The sequence below is a fragment of the Arvicola amphibius genome, chromosome 1 (assembly GCF_903992535.2).
Source record: "Arvicola amphibius chromosome 1, mArvAmp1.2, whole genome shotgun sequence".
NCBI lineage: Eukaryota > Metazoa > Chordata > Mammalia > Rodentia > Cricetidae > Arvicola > Arvicola amphibius.
The window spans coordinates 120,920,434-120,940,896 of NC_052047.1; the positions used below are offsets into that span (position 1 = coordinate 120,920,434).

Genomic DNA, 20,463 nt, shown 5'->3' on the forward strand with positions numbered 1-20,463 from the left:
ACACACTGCAGCCCTGAAACCAAAACCAAAGAAACACATTCTTCCCCTGACTAACTCAGCATAAAAACCAACCAATCCCTGAGCATGAAACCATTCCTGAGCATGAAACCCAGCCAATCTCTGAGTTTATTCAAACTCAGGGATTGAAATCTGACCAATTACCCTGAAAATCTTCACCTGTGAAAACTCCTCCCCAAGAAGCCCTATACAAGTCCTGCACCTGTGCAGTTAGGAGGTGTCTTTTTCCACCCTGGCAGAGGCAGCCACTCTCCCGGATTCCTACCTCCCAATAAATCCCTTGAATGAGGTTTGGGTAACAATCTTCTTTCACCAGAGTGGAGCCTGACAGAGAAGTAACAACTTGTGCTGGAGCTGCAATAGAACTGCTACATTTCTGGAGGGAACCCGCTTAGCAGAGTGGAGCAGAGAAGTAACTGTTCTCCTGGACAGAACCTCTGTGTTCCAGTGGGAAAACCATCCCCCACCAGAACAGAGCTGTAGGTATCGCCTGGCTCTGACAGCCAGGATACCTTTCCCTTCAGAGCTGTAACACTTAAAGGTATGGCCTGGATTCTGACATCCAGGATACCTTTCCCTTCTGAGCTGTAGGCATAGCCTGGTTTCCCATGGCCGGGGTACCTTTCCCTCCAGAACTATAATGCTTACACATACTGTTACACATGTAATTAATTTGTTGAAAAGATTTGGTTGGATTTGTATTTAGTGGGATCATTTGTGACTTCTGCTATCTTTGTAAGACCTCTGAATTGCTTGAGATTTTTTTCCAGTAAGTAAATACTTTATATTTTGACAAAGGTATATGTGTGTTTTTTAAACCTAAATAAACAGACTTTACACTATCTCAGGGGTTTCAAGACAGGAAGAAAGAGAGGCAGTGGAGCTACCTACCTGGCTTCTAACAGTCCCCAAGATTTTTACTCCTAGTGCCACATCTCTCTATTACTCAGATGTGGGTTCAGGTGTTTCTGTGAAGACTCCAGATGTGAAGTTCATCAGTTGACTTTAGAGTAGGGAGGTTGTTGTAGGTGTTGTCTGGCCTGTCAGGTTGGTTCTTGTCGGAAGTCAGAGTTCCAGGCAGGAGCACTGAAGTAGCAGTTGCCATGTGTGGACTGCCTACCACAGGACCTGAGAGCCATCTCTAGGAGATGACAGCCAGCAATCTGGTAAACAGGGGCTTCAGACATACAGCCATAACAAACCAGTTCTGCTAATAACCAGGGAATGTCAAAAGAATCTCAACTCTCGGTTAAGATCACAGCAGTGGCTGATGCTTTGATCCCTGCATGAGTAGACTTCCAACCCAAGGGAATTGTGAGATAATACTTGTGTTGCTTTAATTTAATCTTTTCTTTTTCGAGAAAGGGTCTCACCATGTAGCCTAGTCTAGCCTCCAATTCTGTCCTTTTTTAATGAAAAGAAATTGTTTTATGTATATAGGTGTTTTGTCTGCATATATGTTTGTATATCTTGCATACTTGTGTGGAAAACCTCAGTGGTGCCCACTGAGGCCAGAAGGGGACATTAGAGCCTCTGGAACTGGAGTTACAGATGGTTGCCATTTACAGCTCTGGAGATGATCAGAGCTGGGAGGATGGAGCTGGTAAATGAGGGGGACTAAAGTCTCATGTAACAGCCAACTTTATTCAGAGCATCAGACAGTTTATGCTCTGAGGCTTAAGAGGAGTCACATGAGTAAAGTGTACAGTCACAAAGGTAAGCCACAGAAGGCAGACAGACCACATGTGGCAGGAACATGTTTTTCCAAAGAGACATATAAATAAATACCAACAGCCAGTTAGTTGTAGTGAATAATCTGAAGTAAACTCATTCATATCTACTACACCTGAGAGAGGCACAAAAGCAGAACAATTCCATGTTTTTGAAGAAACTTGGTTTTTTTTTGAGTTTTCTCATAAGCACTCAGAAATCTCCTTATGTGACTCCATTCTTGAACATTCTCCAACAGTTATGAGCTACCATGCGGGCGCTTGGAATTGAACCTGGAACCTCTGCTCTTAACCCCTGAGTTATCTCACTGGTCCCTGGCTTCCAACTCTTGATCCTTTTGCTTCAGCTGCCAAGTGTTGGGATTGCAGGTGTGTGCTGCTAGGCCTAGCTTTTGGATTGTTTTAAATTCCTAAATGTGTGCTGTATCAGTGGCCCTTTATCTGAGGTTTCACTACTTGATTTTTTTTTAGTTAGCCATTGATAGCTGTAGTCCAAAACTATTTAATGAACTTCAGAAGAAAACAAAAGTTTAAATAACTTTTCTGAGGGTAGTGTTAAAACTCTCTGCTTTGCTGTTACTGCTCTCGATTTCTACGGTCTCTAAATTACGAGGTCAATTTTGCCAGTGGTATTAGGAATAGGAAGGCTATCATATATATAGTCTGTGTACTGTTTGGTGCTGTTAGAGTTTAAGCATCCAAGGAACGTCTTGGAACATATGTGGAGGTGAGGAACAGCGTGCTAGGGAACTTTCTGTCTCAGTGATGAGCGCTAGAGGTGATCATCTTACAAAGAGAAAAGATTTCTTTTGGCTCACCATTTTGAAGGTTTTAATTCATGATGGGTTGGCCATTGTATTAGTTACTGTGACAAAATAACATGAGTGTTAGAGTCTCTAATGGTGGCAAAGAAGGCCCATGGCAGCAGGAACAGGAAGTAGAATTCATGTTTTATCTGTCAAGAAGTGGGCGGAGAATAGGAAGCTGAGCAAGGCTATAATCTTTCTTTCTTTTTAAAAATATTTTATTTATTATGTATACAATTTTTTGTTCTGTCTGCACGTCTGCTTGCATGCCAGAAGAGGGCATCAGATCTCATTACAGATGGTTGTGAGCCACCATATGGTTGCTGGGCGTTGAACTCAGGACTTCTGGAAGATCATACTGTGTTCTTAACTGCTGAGCTGTAGTGAGGAGCTGCGGGCCGCTTCCCGCCGCCCGGCTCCTGGCCACCAGCTAGCTTTATACCCGAAATAATTACACAGAAACTGTATTCTTTTAAACACTGCTTGGCCCATTAGTTCCAACCTCTTATTAGCTAATTCTCACATCTTTTGCTTTAACCCATATCTAATAATCTATGTAACACCACGAGTGGTGTCTTACCGGGAAAGATTCAGCATGTCTGACCTGGAGGCTGGCTTCATCGCATCTCTCTCCCTGAGGAGAGGCATGGCAGTCTTTCCCAGAGAGGAGAGGCAGAGCAATTGTCTGAGCCATCTACCTCACTTCCTTCTTCCTGTTCTGTCTACTCCACCCACCTATTTTCTAACCTATTAGGCCAAGCAGTTTTCTTTATTAATTAACCAATGAAATCAACAGATTGATAGAAGACCCGCCTCCATCTCTGAGCCATCTCTCCAGCCCAGCTATAAACTTTCAAGGCCTGATCCTAATAATGTGCTTTCCTCTGGCAAGGTTGCACCCCCTAAAGTTTCAGTAAACATCCCAAACAGCACCAACTGAGGTCCAAGTGTTCAGGAACATGAACATGTGGGGGATGTTTCTCATTCAAACCACAACAGTCATGTTGCTTAGATTCTTGGTACAACATGGTGGAACTATAGCAGAGTAAAACTAATCTCTTTATAAGAGGGAATCACAACAGTGGAAGTGGGCTCAGTGGGAGAGCACTTGCCTACCACGTGTGAGGCTCAGAGTTCAATTCTTACTACCCCATCCAAAACAAAAATGATTACAACAGAATGACAGAGGAACTGACCAGACCATTCCCACCCTTTAAGAAGTCCTGCCCCTTAAAAATTTCATCCCAAGCCGGGCGGTGGTGGCGCATGCCTTTAATCCCAGCACTCGGGAGGCAGAGGCAGGCGGATCTCTGTGAGTTCGAGACCATCCTGGTCTACAAGAGCTAGTTCCAGGACAGGCTCTAAAAAGCTGCAGAGAAACCCTGTCTCGAAAAACCAAAAAAAAAAAAAAAAATTTCATCCCATCCCAGTAGAGCCCATGGGGAATGCTCCAACCTATTAACATTGCAGTAGCAGGCATTGGGCCAGCAAGATGGCTCAGCAGGTAAGGACACTTGCTACCAAGTGATGGCCTGGGTTTGACCCCTGAGACCCATATAGTGGAAGGAGAGAACTGACTTGAGCAAGTTGTCCTTTGACCTCCGTGTGGGCATTTATGAAGTGTGTGTCTTCCCCCCACAAATAAATGTAATTTAAATTTTTTATGACTTGTGGATTGGTGTAATTGTGTCCAAGCTGATATTTAGGTACTTTATAAAAAGTGTCCACTACCTAGCAAGAAATTAGGCAAGGAAATAAAATTTGTATCTAGTGTAGTCACTGTCGTGGTTTAAATGAGAATGTCCCCCACAGACTTAGGTAGTTGAACACTTGGTCCCCAACTGATGGCACTGTTTGGGGGAAGCTTGGGAGATATGATCTGGCTGAAGGAAGTGTGAGGTTTTAAAGCCTTGTACAATTAGCAGTATGCTCTCTCTGCTCCGTGCTTGAAGTTCAGAATGTGGGACCTCAGCTTCTGCACCAGCTGTCATGCCTGCTGCTTGCTGCTGTTGCTCCATGCTATGCCAGACCCTTAGCCTGCTGGAACTAGAAGCCAAATAACCCCCTCCTCTAAGTTGCCTTGTTGTGGTGTTCTGTCACAGCTATAGAAAACTAGTGAGTACAGTCATTCCGTTAGTACCACCTTGCCTAGACTGACATTTTCCTCTTGGCTGCAACATGAGCTGGCAATCATCTTGACAACATTGGTTCTTGTCATTTTCCCCAATGGTTGCAGCCCAGGAGCATCTGTGTCCCTTGCCTGGCTGTGACTGTCACTACCCTATAGAACTTGGGTGGAATGTTCTCCAAGTCTGTTTCTGCTCCATGCATGCTGTCTTAGTTACTTTTTTTCCCCTTTGAGGAGACACCATGACCAAGACAAATTATAAAAGAAAACATTTAGTTGGGGGGCTTGCTTATAGTGTCAGAAGGTGAGTTCATTACTATTATCGTGTGGGTCATGGTGGCAAGCAGACATGGCATTGGAGCAGTAGCTGAGAGCTTACATCTGATGCACAAATTGGAATCAAAGAGCGAGACTGGGCCTGTGTGTGCTTTTGAAACCTTAAAGCCTACCCTATGACACACCCTCTCCAACAAGGCCACACCTCCTAATCCTTTCCAAAACTGTTTTACTAACTGTGAACCAAGCATTCAAACATGTGAGCGTATGGAGGTGTTTTGGCTGGTCTTGTGTCAACTTGACACACAAACTATAGTTATCTGAAAGGAAGGAACCTCAATTGATAAAATGCCTCCATAAAATCCAGTTGTAGGGCATTTTATTAGATAGTTTCTGATGTGGATAGCCTAGCCCATTGTGGGTGGTGCCATCCCTGGGTTGGTGGTCCTGGGTTCTATAGGAAAGCAGACTGAACAAACCATGGCCTCTCCATCAGCACCTTCTTCCAGGTTTCCTGTCCTGTTTGAGTTCCTGTCCTGACTTCCTTCAACAATGAACAATGATATGGAAATGTAAACTAAATTAATTCTTTCTTCCCCACCGTGCTTTTTGGTCATAGTGTTTTGTCACAGCAATAGAGACCCTAAGACAAGTTGGTACCAGGATTGTGGGGGATTGCTGTGTAGAAGGACATTTTGGAACTTTGGGCTAGAAAAGCCATTGAGTGTTGAGAACTCAGTGGGATATTCTATAGGAGCTTGGAAGAAAAGAATTTTGAGAGCAGTGTGGAGGATGGAGGCCCGTGAGGTTTCAGAGGGAAGTTTAAAGACTTTACTGTATGCTCTTTTCATTTAAGAGTCTGTCATTCTGGTTGGCTGGGGCTGAAGAATTAGCTGTGATTTATAAGATATCAGAACTACTAAAGCAGAACCTTTGCTTTGCTGGGATACCTGATGCTGGTCTGCTGGAGCTGAAAATTTAGCGGTGATTAAGAAGAGACCAGCATCCTCAAGGTGAAATCTTCTGGGAAGCGTTTCCTGAGGGTCAGCACACTCAAGCAGTGTTCTAGAGGTGGCCAAGGTTGTACCTCACACTGGTTACCAAATTTGGTGGTGTCAGAGTCACCCAGGTGCTACTGGTTTTGAAGGCATGAAGGGGTCATGGAGAGCAGCTTGGCCGTACGAGAGGCCAGGAGAGGACGTTGGTAGAGGTGCAGCCCCAGTAGCAGTTGAAGGCCCAGAACTGAAGGGGTGTGCAAAGAAGCTGAAGCTTGGTACCATGAAGAGAGCCTATAAGAGGCTAATGGTAGAAGTGCAGCCCAGCTGCAGCAGAAGACCTGTTTTTTGGAGATGCCAGTACCATGGGATGATCGCCAAGAACAGCAGCAGCAGTGGGGTGGAGGCAGCGGGAGCCTAGGAAGGCCCGCTGTGTGCTGCAGAGGGCGGAGCTGGAGAAGTGACACAAACTCCTTGGAGGAGCCCAGAAGATCGTGAGTGGATTCCATGAGATTTATACTGTTGGAGTTGGTTTTGCTTGGTTCCGATTGTGACTGTGTCCTGGTCCTTACCTCTTGAAGAAGGTATTTAAGTTTGATTTTTACAGGAGCCCATAGCTGAAATACAGAAATTTTAAGAGATTTTAAACTTTTAGGGAGATTGAGTATTTTAAAGGGAATGCAATTTTAATGTATTTGAATTTATAAAGACTGTAGGACTTTTAAAGTTATTTATGTTTTAATGTGAGATCTTGGGGATGAATAAGAAGTAAAAGGTAATGATGTGTTTGTGTATCAGATTGACAAGGGGTCAGTTGTGCTGGCTGGTCTTATGTCAACTTGACACAAGCTGGAGTCATCAGAGAGGAGAGAGCCTCAACTGAGAAAATGCCTCCATTAGATCCAGCTGTAAGGCATTTTATTAATTAGTTATTGATGGGGGAGGGCCCAGCTTATTATGGGTGGTGCCAGCCCTGGGCTGGTGGTCCTGTGTTTTGTAAGAAAGCAGACTGGATAAACTATGAGGAGCGAGCCAGTAAGCAGCACCTTCCATAGCTTCTTCACTAGTTCCTACACTGTTCCAGCTCCTGCCCTGACTTCCTTGGATGAGGAACAGTGATGTGGAAGTGTGAGCCAAATAAGCCCTTTCCTCCCCAACTTGCTTCTTGGTCATGGCGTTTCGTTGCAGCAATAGAGATCCTGACTAAGATGGGGTTATTCTCATTCAAACCACCACATATGGTTTTGGTACTGTCTTTAACATTGTCTTATTCTGATTAGTCCTTGTAGTTACATCATGTTTCGGCAAAGTCTGAAATTGTGGTGTTTGGGGAAGAGTCTCAGACTCTAACATAAAGCCTTGACTTTCATGCAAGGGACCAAGCATCTTCTCATTTTGAAGAAGGTGGCTTAAAGAAATCAACCAACTGGGGCTGGGGATATAGCACTTACCCTGGGCTCAATCCCAGTACTGATTTATTTGAATAAATAAATCAAAACCCATAATATCTAATGAGCAGCTGTGTTTCACTTGTGTAAACTACCAACTGAAATAAAGTTTAAGAATGTTTTATTTGAAGAAAATTGCATCATAAATATCAATGAAGTGTAGAACTGAACACTTTCCCCTTCCTTTAGAGTATGAAGCTGAACTGCCTACCCTTCCAGAAGGATATAAAGTGAAACAGGAAGCTGCTGTCACAGTGAGCTCGGTGAGTATGGGCTAGGCCTCAGTAAGTGCAGCACCAGTAACCCTGAGGGAAAGGGGAGACACTGGAGCTAGAATTTGCAACATGGCATGGTTCTTCTGAAAACGGAGTGACTTCAAAACCATCATATATTCACTTTGAACCTTACAGTAGATTCTATTATATGGGACAGCTTACATTTCCTTGTGACCAACTCAAGCTGTAAACGATGTTTACAATGGATCTATGTAGTGACAGTAGTGGATATAGCAGGTTTCTCTGTGTGCTGAGAGAGGACCAGCAGCCAAGAAGGGAGGACCCTTGGAAATATACCTCAGAACTGCATACCTTTGACAGCTTTAATTAAAAAAAAAAGACTCAAGAGGTAAAGGCACTTGAACAAGGTCACAGGGATAGAACCAAAACTGAATTCTTTATATTTTGAGTAATTTTTTTTTTTTACTGCAGTGGCCTCTGACAGATTCTTGTATTTAAAACTCTTTCTTGTTCTGTGACTGTTCCTTTTTGCAAACACTCTGTTCTTGCTTTTGTGGATACAATTCTTACACAAATTTCTCTGTAGATACTAATTGTCTTTTCTGAATTGATTTTTCTAAGATAGTTGTTTTATTTATTGGTTTTAGTTTTTCTTCATACAAGGTCTCACTATATAGTCAGGACCAGGCTGGCATGGAACTCCACATGTAGTTCAGATGACCTTAAACTCTTGATTCTCCTGCCTCAGCTTTCAGAGTGCTGAGGTGTGAAATGTGCACCACCATACCTGACTATGCTTGCTTGCTTGCTTGCTTGCTTGCTTGCTTGCTTGTTTGCTTGCTTGCTTGATTGATTGATTTATGTTGGAGACAAGGTCTTGTGGTGATCCTCCTTACTCTGCCTCCCAGATGGTGGTGGGATTACAGGTGTGTACCACCATGCCCAGCCATTGCTATAATTCTTGATCTTTGGTTTTTATGCTGTTGATTTTCTTGATCTGTGTAGAGATATTTAGTTGTGTTCAATTTTAAAGGGGAACTTAAGAATATTCTTTTATATAGTCAAATACCTTTAGGCTATACAGAGCATCAGAACCAGCAGTAGATGATTGGGTAGATGGATAGGTAGGGAGGGAGATGGTAGAGAAACATAGTAGATAGAGTATGAAGATAGATGATAGATGGATAGTTGATTGGTGATAGAGATAAATAGGTGATAGTAGATAGTTGACTGATGATCTAGATAGGCAGGTAGGTAGATGACAGGAGCCTCATTAATGAATCATCTTACACACATTAACTACATTAACTAAAGCTGTGTGCTCAGAGTTTGCTATTGTTGTGAAGAGACACCATGGCCACAGCAACTCTTATAAAGAAAACATTTAATTTAGGGGGACTTGTTTACAGTTTCAGAGGGCTAGTTCATTATGATCATGAAGGGGAGCATGGCAGCATGCAGGTAGACATGGTGCTAGGGCTGAGAATGCTATGTCTTGCAGGCAACAGGAAGTTGACTGCCTGTCACACTGAGGGAAACTTGAGAAAAAGAGATCTCAAAGCCCGCCCCCACAGTGACACACTTTCTTCAACAAGGCCACACTTCCCCATAGTGCCACCCCCTTTGGGGGCCATTTCCCTTCAAACCACACAGGGTAGTCACACAGCAGGCCGTCTGCAAGCTAGAGAACCTGAAAGCCAGTGTTGCTTACTCTGAGACTAAAGGCCGGGGACACTCAGACACGGAGAAGCTGGTGGTGTATCTATCTCTCAGTCCAAGTGCAAAGGAGCAAGACTCAGGGAGCTGCAGGTGCAAGTAAGGGTCAAAACTCTGTAGCAAGGAGTCCCAGCATCTAAGGCAGGTGCAAAGCAAAGATATGCGGCTCTAGGAGAGAGAGAATTCACTTCCTTCCACATCTCTGCTGCCTGCCTTGGGGGTCCCTGTCCACCGTGAGGGTGAATCTTCCCCAGCTCAGGTCCTGCTTAGTCTCTGATCACCAGATCACTTTCACAGACTCCCGGGTAGCTTTATCAATGATCTCAGTCAGCCTTAGTGTATTCAGCTTGGCGTCTAAAAGTAGCCATCACAGCCGGTGTGCTCATGGCTTGACTTTCTAGATGGGTCTCTTCTATGAATAGGGAAGCACAGCCTAGGTGTGTTCATGGTAGTAGTTGCCTCTGGAAGATTTCTTCAGGGTGGCCAGGAACAGGACCAACATTTCTGAGTGGGGCAGTAGACCTCTGAATCAGAAGTGGGTTTTGGGGTGCCAGTACAATATCCCACGGGAGTTCTTCTCTGGCTTCGCTTTATCTGCTTATGAAAGAGCCACTGGGGAGGTTGGGGAGCCCCCAGGGCATTTTGCAAAGGAAGCTACTCAGATGTCAAGAGGGGACAACAGCCCAAGGGAAGACATGGAGAGCAGCCATGCTTCACTTGAGCCTCTGGGTGGCATTGCCTTTCTCCTTCTCCCTGTTGCAGTGCCCAGCAGTTCTGAGTGCCACGCCCCTTGGGATTCTACTGGGGTCGGGTTGTGTCCTCTAGACTGTTTCCTATGGCTTCCCCGCCTTCCTCTCTTGATCATCCAGGCTTACTTCATCCCTGTTATTTTTCCCACTTTCATATGTGTTTGCAGGTTTGTGTGTATACGGGCATACATGTGGGGTGCACGTGTGTTGGTGTCAGGGCTTGTCATCCTGTCATGTTTGCACCTGGTTCACTGAGAAGGGTCTCTCAATCAAGCCCAGAGCTTGCTGATGCAGCCTTCCCAGGCCAGTTGCTCTGGAGATCCTCTTCTACCTCAGAGGCTGGAATTGCAGGGGGCTGCCATACCCACCTGGTATTACTCCATTTTTCACACTTGTGGGACAAGAGCTGTAACCACTCCCCAGCCTCCTGCTTCTTTTTGGTTTGTTAACCAATGTTTCAACCATAGGTGGCTGGTCTTCCTCTCCCTTTTCCCTACTAAGGTTTTTAATTCCACTGTCATTTAATTTTGTCTTTTATCCCCCTCAGAACTTAGCACCAAACCCAGGGCCTTGTACTTGCTAGGCAGGTACTCTACCACTGAGCTAAATCTATAACCCCTTTACCCATTTAAAAGCATGCCAGGAGGGAAGGGAAGGGAACACTTCTATTCAGAATGTCCCCCAACTTGTCTATCTGACACAGAAGCTCATTCCCTTACAAAGTTATAAAGGAAAATCAGGCAGTGTGGCACACACCTTAATCCCAGCACTTGGGAGGCAGAGGCAGGCTGATCTCTAAGTTCAAGACCACCCTTATCTACAAATTGGTTTTAGGACAACCAGGGCTACACAGAGAAACCCTGTCTTGAAAACAAACAAACAAAAAAAAACAAAAAAGTGATGATGATGATGATGATGATGATGATGATGATGATGATGATGATGATAAAACCGAAGGCTGGTGAGACAGCTCAGTGTGCAAAGGTGCTTGCTGCTAAGCCTGATAACCTGAGTTTAGTTCCTGGGTCTCAAAGGATGGAAGGAGAGGACAAACTTCCACAGATTGTCCTCTGACCTCCATGTATGTGCTGTGGCATGTGTGTGTGCCACCGCCATAAATAAGCTGAATTTTTAAATTAAAAAATAAAGAAAATCCAATTATCGAAGCTGTTCTGGAACTGACTGCCCTGCCCTGCTGCCCGTAGGTCACGCCGTTGGATGAACTGGTTCCTCATGGCTTCAACATGGAGCACTACCTCCCGGTGCACCCATTCCCAGTGGTGCCTCCTGTGCCTTGTCCTCCCAGGAAGGCAGAAACAGTAGAGCCCAAGACCTGTAAGTAAGGAGGCGAGCCTGCATCTTCTGTAGTTTGGGGTGTAATATTGACACTCACAGGGTGGGGTGGGGTGCTCAGAGACATAGGCATGTGCGTTGTAGTCCTTCATTTTGTTTTGTCTTTGGAGGCAGGCCTGGAGCTCCCCAAACAGTCTAAGCTGGCTAGAGCGAGCCCCAAGAATCCCGCTCCCCAGCACTGGGGTCACAAGCCCACACTGCTACATTTGGCTTTATTCACATTGGTGCTGGGAGTTGAACTCAGGACCTGAGCTAAGCTGCACCCCCTCCCGCCTCCCCAGCCTCAGAGTTCTCATTTGTAAGGGGAGTGTTCTTGGATCGCTGACATCTTGAAAGGTTAGCATGTAGTCGAGAGAATGTAGCAAGCACTGTGATTCGCTACTAAATCCTAGGCTAGAGTCAGGGAGGGTAAACAGATGCACAGAATAGAAGAAAGGTCTTGTCGTCAGGTCTCCAGGTCCAGCCTGCTGGTCCCTCAGCTCATGAGGCCTCCCTTTGCTCTTTCTTCTTGTGTTGTGGACCCTGGTTAGTCACTGATGCCATTATTGTGGCTGTCAGGCCCCATCTGTTGAACCCCCCATCCCAGCCCCTCTCTAGACTCAATTTCTGTCATACCTCATGCTCACACCCCACTGCTCTCGCAGACACTGGCCTCTGTGCTGTGACTGTCTGGGTGCTGCAAGCAGGTACCTGGAGGCCGTGACCTGGGCAGGCCCCAGACCACATCCTTGCCAGAGTGCAGAGGCTCACTGGGCCGAGTTTAGTCTCTTAGTAACCCAGTCCCACTCAGCAGCCTGAAGCAGACAGTGACGAGTCAGACTGTGCTATTGAATAGATGGCACTTTCTGTCTTGTTTTTCAGACAGGGTCTCCTGGTCTTGCCTTGAACTTCTATATAGCCAGGTTTGCCTGAAACGTTTGGTCCTCCTGCCACTACTTCTTGAATGCTATAATACAGGCCTGCACCCCCACACCCAGTTTATTGGGTGCTGGAGATCAAAGCCAGGGCTTCCTGCATGCTAGGCAAGCACTCGGCCAGCTGAGATGCTACAGCCCAGCCCAGATGAAATATGTTCCCCTCCCTCCATCTCTCCCTCCTCGCCTCCCTCTCTTCCTCTCTCTCTTAAGCAGTGAATGTCTTTTTCAGATGAATCCAGGTCTTTTGGGGTTTTCATTGGGACTATTCTTGTTTCAGGTTCCCCCAGAGATTATCTGGAAATGTTCATCTTTCCAGTTCTGCTCCCTGGAATGGCCAGCCTGCTTCATCAAGCAAAGAGAGAAAAGTGTTTTGAGGTCAGTGGTTTGGTGGGATGCCCATATTTTTAGGTTCTTGCTCATTCATTTCAGTCTGATGGCAGCCCATGAGCTTGGTACCATTGAGCTATTATCCTCAAAAATGACCCCTTTACAAGGGAAGCCCAAGTTTGGGCCACTTGCCCCCCTGCCTTCCGCTCAGCCACAACATCTAGTACTACACAAATGTGCATGTACTGCCAACTCTGGCCACCTGGGCTCCCGAGAGGTCTCTGTTGACTAGCCTTCCTGCCTACCCTGATGTGAAATTTGGCATCAAGCAGCTCTCTTAGTTCTATTCCCATTTGTTGCGAATGCTGTTTAACCCCATGTCCTGCTTTCATTTTCGTGGCCATGACAGTGTGCTGACAAAGTGGAGCATAGGGGAGGAAAGGATTCATTTGGCTTTCAATTCCAGGTTCCAGTCCACCACAGCTGAGAAGTCACAGCACAGGGTATTGAAGCAGCATGTCGTGTCACACCCACAGCAGAGAGAAACAATGCATGCAGGCCCCTTGCTTCCAGCTAGCTTTCCTCTCTCTTATACACTCCGAGGAGCCCCTGCTTAGGGAATGCTGCTGCCCACAGTGGGCTGTGTCTTCCTACATCAATTAGCAGTCAGGCAGCCTTCCCCAGAAATGCTCACTGACCAATCCGGTCTAGATAATTCCTCAGTAGGGCTGAGGTGACTCTGGGTTGTGTCAGCTAAAGCTGACAGTACACCATGCTTGCTTCTTATTGGTCTCTGGATTGGGCTGGCTCCTCTGGCCTCTCCTTTCTCCATTTTTTGCTAACTTTTTGATTGGTTGGTTTAGGTTTGAAGTTTGTTTGTTTGTTTGTTTGTTTGTTTAAACAGGGCCTCATGTACCCCAGGCTATCCTCAAATCCTTATCTTGAACACCCAGTCCTCCAACCTGACTCATCAGGCTGGCATCAAAATGCTATGCCACTGCCTCCAGCTTCCCTGCTACCTACTCTGGGAGATGGTGTGAGCCAAGTGCTCAGCACACACATGTACTACCATGCTGAAGTCACTTAAGCCCATCCACCGATCCTGTCACAGCCTGATAGAGGCCCTCAGGGCTTTTCTTCTCTGCCTCTCACAGGACGATTTGGAGGACTGCTTCCCACATGGTTTTGAAAACTAAACTTTTGGATGTCCCCCTCTGTTTTGTGAACTTTCCCTAGGGCAACACAAACACTCTACTTACCTCAGATAAGGCACCAATGACCAACCAATATAAAAATTTCACTGAAGTCCAACTTGGCCAACCAATGTTTATTGGGCTTACTTACGGAGTGTAGGTAAGGAGTTGTAATGGGAGTGTGGGTGACCCCAAAACAGTCGAATCACTGCCAAGTGTCACTCCAACATGGAAGGCAACCTCCCCATTGCCTTGTGCCTCCCTTTCATTTAACCCTCTACGCACTATACATTTTAGCAGCTGCACCTTGTAGGGGAGAGGTATTGGAAGGAGTATCTATAATCTTAGGTGATGGTCTAATGACCCTCCCTCCCTACCCCTCCTGCAAAGAAACAACAAGCCCAGCCTTGAACATCTCCTGTGGGTAGTTTCAGCTGCTCTCATGGAGATGGTAATGGCTACCATGCTCAGAGGACAGTAGTCCACAACACCAGAAGAGGGTCACCTGCTACTCTGCACCGGCCTCTCTGCTAAGTGCATTGGCGTCCTTTATATCAGTGCTCACTTCAGCCCCAGGAAATTCTCTGAGTATTGCCTGTGTCCAGTGATGAGAAGAGGGAAGGGCGCAGAGCTTCAGTAGGTTCCGGAATTCAGATCCAGGTGAAAGGACTTACGATGGCACTTAGACAGTAGGCAGTGATTATGGTGAAAGGCAGGTGACAGACAAAGCTGGGGTCTGTAAATGTCATCACAGTCAATGGCATCACCACATGGTTGGCCTTCTGACCTCCCAAGGGTCACCGTCTAAGACAAACTGGTCCTCCTTTGATGGCATTTTTCTATTTCGTGGAGATTGTTTCCATGTGCCCTACAAAATGTTTGACTTTTGTTTAGTGAGACCTCTTCTCCCCTCACCTCGTACCTGTGACTTACGCCTATACTGTGGCTCCCAGTTGCTCACCACTTGGATCCACGAGACATAATGTTCCTTCTGGTAGATTCCCATGGTAATTGTTTCTTTACTTGAAGCAAAAATGAATTAGAAGATATTAGTCATATTTGTGCTCCCCCCATTTCATCGTTTTGTTTGAGGCAGGGCCTCATATAGCCTAGGCTGGTCCCTGACTTACTCTGTGGCCAAAGATTACCTTGAACTTCTGATCCTCCTCCTGTTGCCTCCCCAGAGCTAGGGCTACAAATGTGTGTTACCATGCCTGACTTCAAGATCGCTGGGGGTCAAAGTCAGGGTGTTATGCGTGCTCTGGTTGGATTCTGCAAACCGAGGGGTATTCTCCACCCTACTGGTAGGAATTGGTTCAGCATGCTGTGTTAGTCAGCTTCTGTCACTACAGTGAAACTCCTGAGATAATCAACTGATGAAGAGAAAATGTTTGGTTTGGGCTCACAGTATTGGAGGTTCCCCATGACAGAGTCACTGTTGCTTTGTGCCAGGCACCACACCACGGTAGCAGCAGAGGGCAGAGTGAAACCACTCACACCACAAGCTAGAAACAAGAAAAGGGGCTGGGATGCCAGTCCCTTTTGGTGATACACTCCAGAGTCCCATACTTTGTATTCTATGCAGCTCTCCCGATAGCACCACCATGGGGAAGACCTTGAACACTTGGGCTACCATACCACGTGACAATGGTAAATGTACATGATGTTGCCACCTAGCCTGGCTTTCAAGGCGCTCTCCAACTCTCCTTCCTCCTCTTCCTCCTTCTCTCGCTTTTCTTTCCAGGTACCCCACCCAGCTAAACAGATGCTCATGCCCCTGCCCCTGCCCCAGCCTCGCCACGTCAGGGCCTCTGTGCATTTGTTCCTCCTTGTTTTAGAAATCACTGCTTGTGCTCCTCTCCTCTGCATAGTCAAGTGCTACATGTTTTCCAGACTCAGCTGTGGGACACCTCCCGGTCTCCCAGCTCCCTGGAGGCCTAAAGGAGAGGCAACTGATCCCAGCTCTCAAATTTCAGAGCGCTCATCTGTTCCTCATTTTATGGTAAATTCAGACAGCCTCAATTAAGACATTCTTAACCCACAGATATTTAATTTTATACATGCCTGCCTTCCAACTATTTTGAGTATTCTGAGGACAGAGATCCTATCTTAGTTTTATACTTCTCAATGCTCAGTAATACTCTACCAAGCCCCTAGCGTTGATAAACACAGGGCTGGTCCTCAATGAGAGCACAGTTAGACAGCAAAGATGCACAGTTGTTACTATGTCCTTGGCCAACACCCGTCTTCTTTTTGGAAGGCCATTCTGTTGGACTTATTTCCTAGAGAGAAGTTCTGGACAGGCAGGGGAGCAAGACATCTGTTCCTGAGTTTTAGTCAGTAGCAGGAGAAAGCTCCGAGGCCAGGAAATGGCACAGCCTGATTTCCTACCACCAATTAGCAGTCAGTAAATCAGGCCTTGGTGAGGAGCAAGACTCTGGAGCCAACATTATATAATTTTGAAGTCTGTCTCTGGCAGGTGTCGTACCACACACTTGCTGTCTCAGCTTCCTAGGACAAGTTGAAGACTGGCCTTGGCACCTTGGCATGCTGGCATCTCAAGAATGAAATTGAGAAAGGGGCCGAGGGCATAGACCAGCATTGCAGCTCTTCTCCAGCGTTCAAGGCCCTGAGTTCAAACCCCCAGCACCAAGGTCAAAAGCATGTCTGCTTGGGACTGATCATCTCCTAGACCCTGAGGTCACCTCCATAAAGCCAGTGGCTCTCGTCTTCTGAGTCACCACAGTTCCCATGCAGATACAAGGAGGACAGTCAAGTGTTGCCCAAAGGATTCTTCCTGCGATAGGACAAGGCCACTGGTGCACTGTTCAGGGCAGATGGGAACCTACAGGGATCTCAATAAATGTTAACTCTGTAGCAATTTAGTGTCCCTGTACAACAAGTGCTTCTCCCATGTAACCTCCCTCTTGTTTCTGTATCTCAGTGCTTGGCCCAACCCAAGGAAGGGTGGAGGCAGGAGAACAAGGGCTGCAATGATTTCATGAGCAGGTTTATTTTATTGATAGCCTCATGGGAAAAGGGGAAGAGGGCCTTATTCAAACCTGTCAAACAATCATCTTGGGTCTCTAGAAGGTTCTCCATCTTCATTGAGCACCTGCTAGAGCCTGAGCAGTTCTACTCTGGCCTCAGCTTGCATGATGGCTCAGCAAGGCCCAGCCCCAGCCCTGGGCCTCCTCTTTCCTGACAGTATGGATCAGTTGTCATTTGTGGTCCTGGGCACAGAGGAGAACAGGAGCTTCATCCCTTCCATCCACGAAAGGCTATCTTCACATTGCTCTGTGGGAAGTGGTTAGTTTTGCCACATGGGCCTGGTGCATTCAAACTGAGGCCCTTCAATGCCTCCCCCTATCTTGCTCCTCCACACCCAGCCAGGCCACAGTGAACACAGTGTTTTCGCTAACACGTGGCTTTGCTGAGGTAGACTGTCATAACCAGAGACTGCTCTTTTGTTTGCTGGCTGCCCAGACCTGAATAATCACACAGAAACTATATTAATTATAACACTGTTTGGCCTAATTAGTTCAGTCTTCTTATTGGATAGCTCTTATATCTTAAAGTAACCAATTTCTATTATTCTGTGTATCTCCACTAGGCTGTGGCTTACTTGGTAAGGTCTGGTGACCATCTCCTTTGGCAGCTACATGGCATCTCCTCAATTCTACCCACTCTCTCTATATATCTCTTTCAGCCTGGCTATATTCTGTCCTGCTATAGGCTGAAGCAGTTTCTTTATTAACCAATGGTAATAAAACATATTCATAGCATAAAGAGGGGAATCCCACACCATCTCTCTTTTTCTGTCTAAATAAAAAGGAAGGTTTTAACTTTAACATAATAAATTTGCATGTAACAAAGCATGTTCAAGCAAGAATCACAGTTACAATATTTAGTCTATTTGTATCTGGCATAATTAAAGAAAATATACTATCATCTATTTTATCTTTGTGATTCTAAAGTTTCACACCTAATTTATCTTTTATTATAACTAAGGAAAACTATAACAATTTCAACTCTTCAAAGACCCCTGAAGGATATAATATTACCTAAGTAAACAGGAAGTGTATTATAAGCAACTTCCAAAACTTTAGAATTGACAGAGACATCTTGCTGCCTGGAAAGTCACCCAAAGTTCTTCTGTATCATTGGAGCATCTATCTTCAGCCTACAGGCCCGTAGTATCCCCCAGACTTTTCTATAAAGCAGGAAATTTGAAGATCTGTTCTGCCTTGTAATAGTAAAGTTCATCAGTTGCTTTCTTCTGTGTCCTGCAGAACGTCTGACAGTTTCTTCTGTGAAACAGGGACTCTGGAGAGCTGTCTCACCTTCTTTAGGCACGTTCAACAGTCATTTTTCTGTGGGTCCTGCATGTTCAGTTTATACAGCATACCATTAAGCAGTCCAGGCAAGAACAATTTCTTGCCCAAATGGCTAGCTTTGTCACATTGAAGGCAAATTCCATAATGAGTTTCTTCAATGCCCATCAACCTCTCTGCAGTAAATAGTGCTGCCAGAAGCAGACATATCTCACTGTCAAGAAAAGCCTAAATTAGCCAGGCGGTGGTGGCGCACGCCTTTAATCCCAGCACTCGGAGGATCTCTGAGTTTGAGGCCAGCCTGGTCTACAAGAGCTAGTTCCAGGACAGGCTCTAGAAACTACAGGGAAACCCTGTCTCGAAAAACCAAAAAAAAAAAAAAAAAAGAAAAGCCTAAGTTCTTAAAACATTTTAAATGCCATATTCTATAGGCCTTTGAAAGTGTTGAAGATTAACTGAAATATATCTCTATATATCTAGAAAACCTAACATGACTACAAGTTTGACTATTATAAATGACTATTAATCTGTAATTTTTAATTATACATTACATTTTTAAATGAGATGTCTAAACATATTACTTTAAATAAGAACAGAAATACATATAACAAAATTAACTTTAAATTTGTATCAATAAACCAAAGTTCATACCAACGTATATATCTTCCTTATTATTTTTTTAAAAAAGAGATTGACTGTGACCATTAACAATTTATACCCAACCACTTTTAAATGAAAACAAACATTTATAAGCAATCACTTTGGGAATTTGGGTTTAGTTTTCTCCAAACTACTTCTTCTTTTTGTTGGACAAAGTACTTTTAGGGGTTCACGGAGAACATTCGGGGGGTCTTGTTCCATCAAGCTACATTAGTCTGAAAGGAATCCACAGGATCTCATCTTCTGTGGGAACAAAAGCAGAACCTCTTTTCCAAAGCAACATATCCTTAGACCCAAATTTTGAAGTCAAGATAACCTTTATGTTAGTTTGACTTAGCAGCCCCCAGAATTAAATGTGTCTCTGCAGTCAAAAAAATTCAAAGAAAACACAATAATATGCATAATCCAGACTCTCTGTGTATAGTCCATCTTTATATGGCATATTTTTCTCTATTCCTTTAATATATGACTGTCTGTACTCTTTTATATTTTTATAAATATAAATTTTTATCTTTTTATAATATAAAATTATAAAATTTTACTCTCTTTAAAGACTTTGTTTTATTTTTTAAAAGCATTTACTTCTTTTTATAACTGTCTATATCCTTTTTTTCTCTCTCTCACAATCCTACATACATTTTTTAAACACACTGTGTCTTGTTTAGAGGTCTTTTATGTCTGAATCTATCCTATGGTGTATCTGAAATCCTTTTCTGACAAGGATCATTTTAAAATGGTAAGCAGTGTGGTCGCAGCAGCCCTGGATGCTGGCTCAGCCTCTCTCAGCCTTTTAGCGTGACAGAGATGCGTTCACTACCAGCTCTTGGACTGCCAGATGGAAGTCACCGCTCACCACCTCAACTCTGAGAAGCAGTTGGCCCATGCTGCCACCAAGTAACTTGCAGCATGGTGCCCACAAACCCCATCCAAGAGCTCAGCCTCCTGAAAAATCCAGAGCACAAACCAAGAAGCTGTCTCTCAAAGAAGCCATGTAGTTTTCGCTGCTGATGCTGAGTCAGGAAACCTTCCCTTAAAGGAGCCATGACTCTGTTTGCCTCCAGCAAACAGAGCCTATCTGGAAAAAAAATGTGACTAACAAGAAGTCACACTTGGCTCCCATTTTTGTGAGTCTAGAAGCTCTTTTGTTTTTTCTTAAGCTTTTTTAGGTCTTATGTGAATCCATGCCAGACAGTGGGTACACCATTTTATAAATGGAGACTGCTCCTTTGTTTCCTGGCCACCAAGACCCAAATAATCACACAGAAACTATATTAATTACAGCACTGTTTGGCCCATTAGCTCAGGCTTCTTACTGGCTAGCTCTTATATCTTAAAGTAACCAATTTCTATTATTCTGTGTATCTCCACCAGGCTGTGGCTTACCTGGTAAGGTTCTGGTGATCATCTCCTTTGGCAGCTACATGGCATCTCCTTGATTTTGCCTACTCTCCCTATATATCTCTTCCAGCCTGGCTATATTCTGCCCTGCTATAGGCTGAAGCAGTTTCTTTATTAACCAATGGTAATAAAACATATTCATAGTAGACAGAAGGGAATCCCACATCAGAGTGTAAATC

At 44.9% G+C, this 20,463-nt stretch overlaps 1 protein-coding gene across 1 annotated transcript in view; it reads left to right on the forward strand.

Moving 5' to 3' along the window:
- Iqck (IQ motif containing K) overlaps positions 1-20,463 on the forward strand; it is a gene marked incomplete at its 5' end in the record, with an annotated part of 95,915 nt that overhangs the window by 11,630 nt on the left and 63,822 nt on the right. Inside the window, 3 exons of the mRNA XM_042054011.1 lie at positions 7,591-7,664; positions 11,308-11,437; positions 12,650-12,747. Of these exons, the coding sequence (XP_041909945.1) occupies positions 7,591-7,664; positions 11,308-11,437; positions 12,650-12,747 (302 nt within the window). The remainder of the gene's footprint in view (positions 1-7,590; positions 7,665-11,307; positions 11,438-12,649; positions 12,748-20,463) is intronic.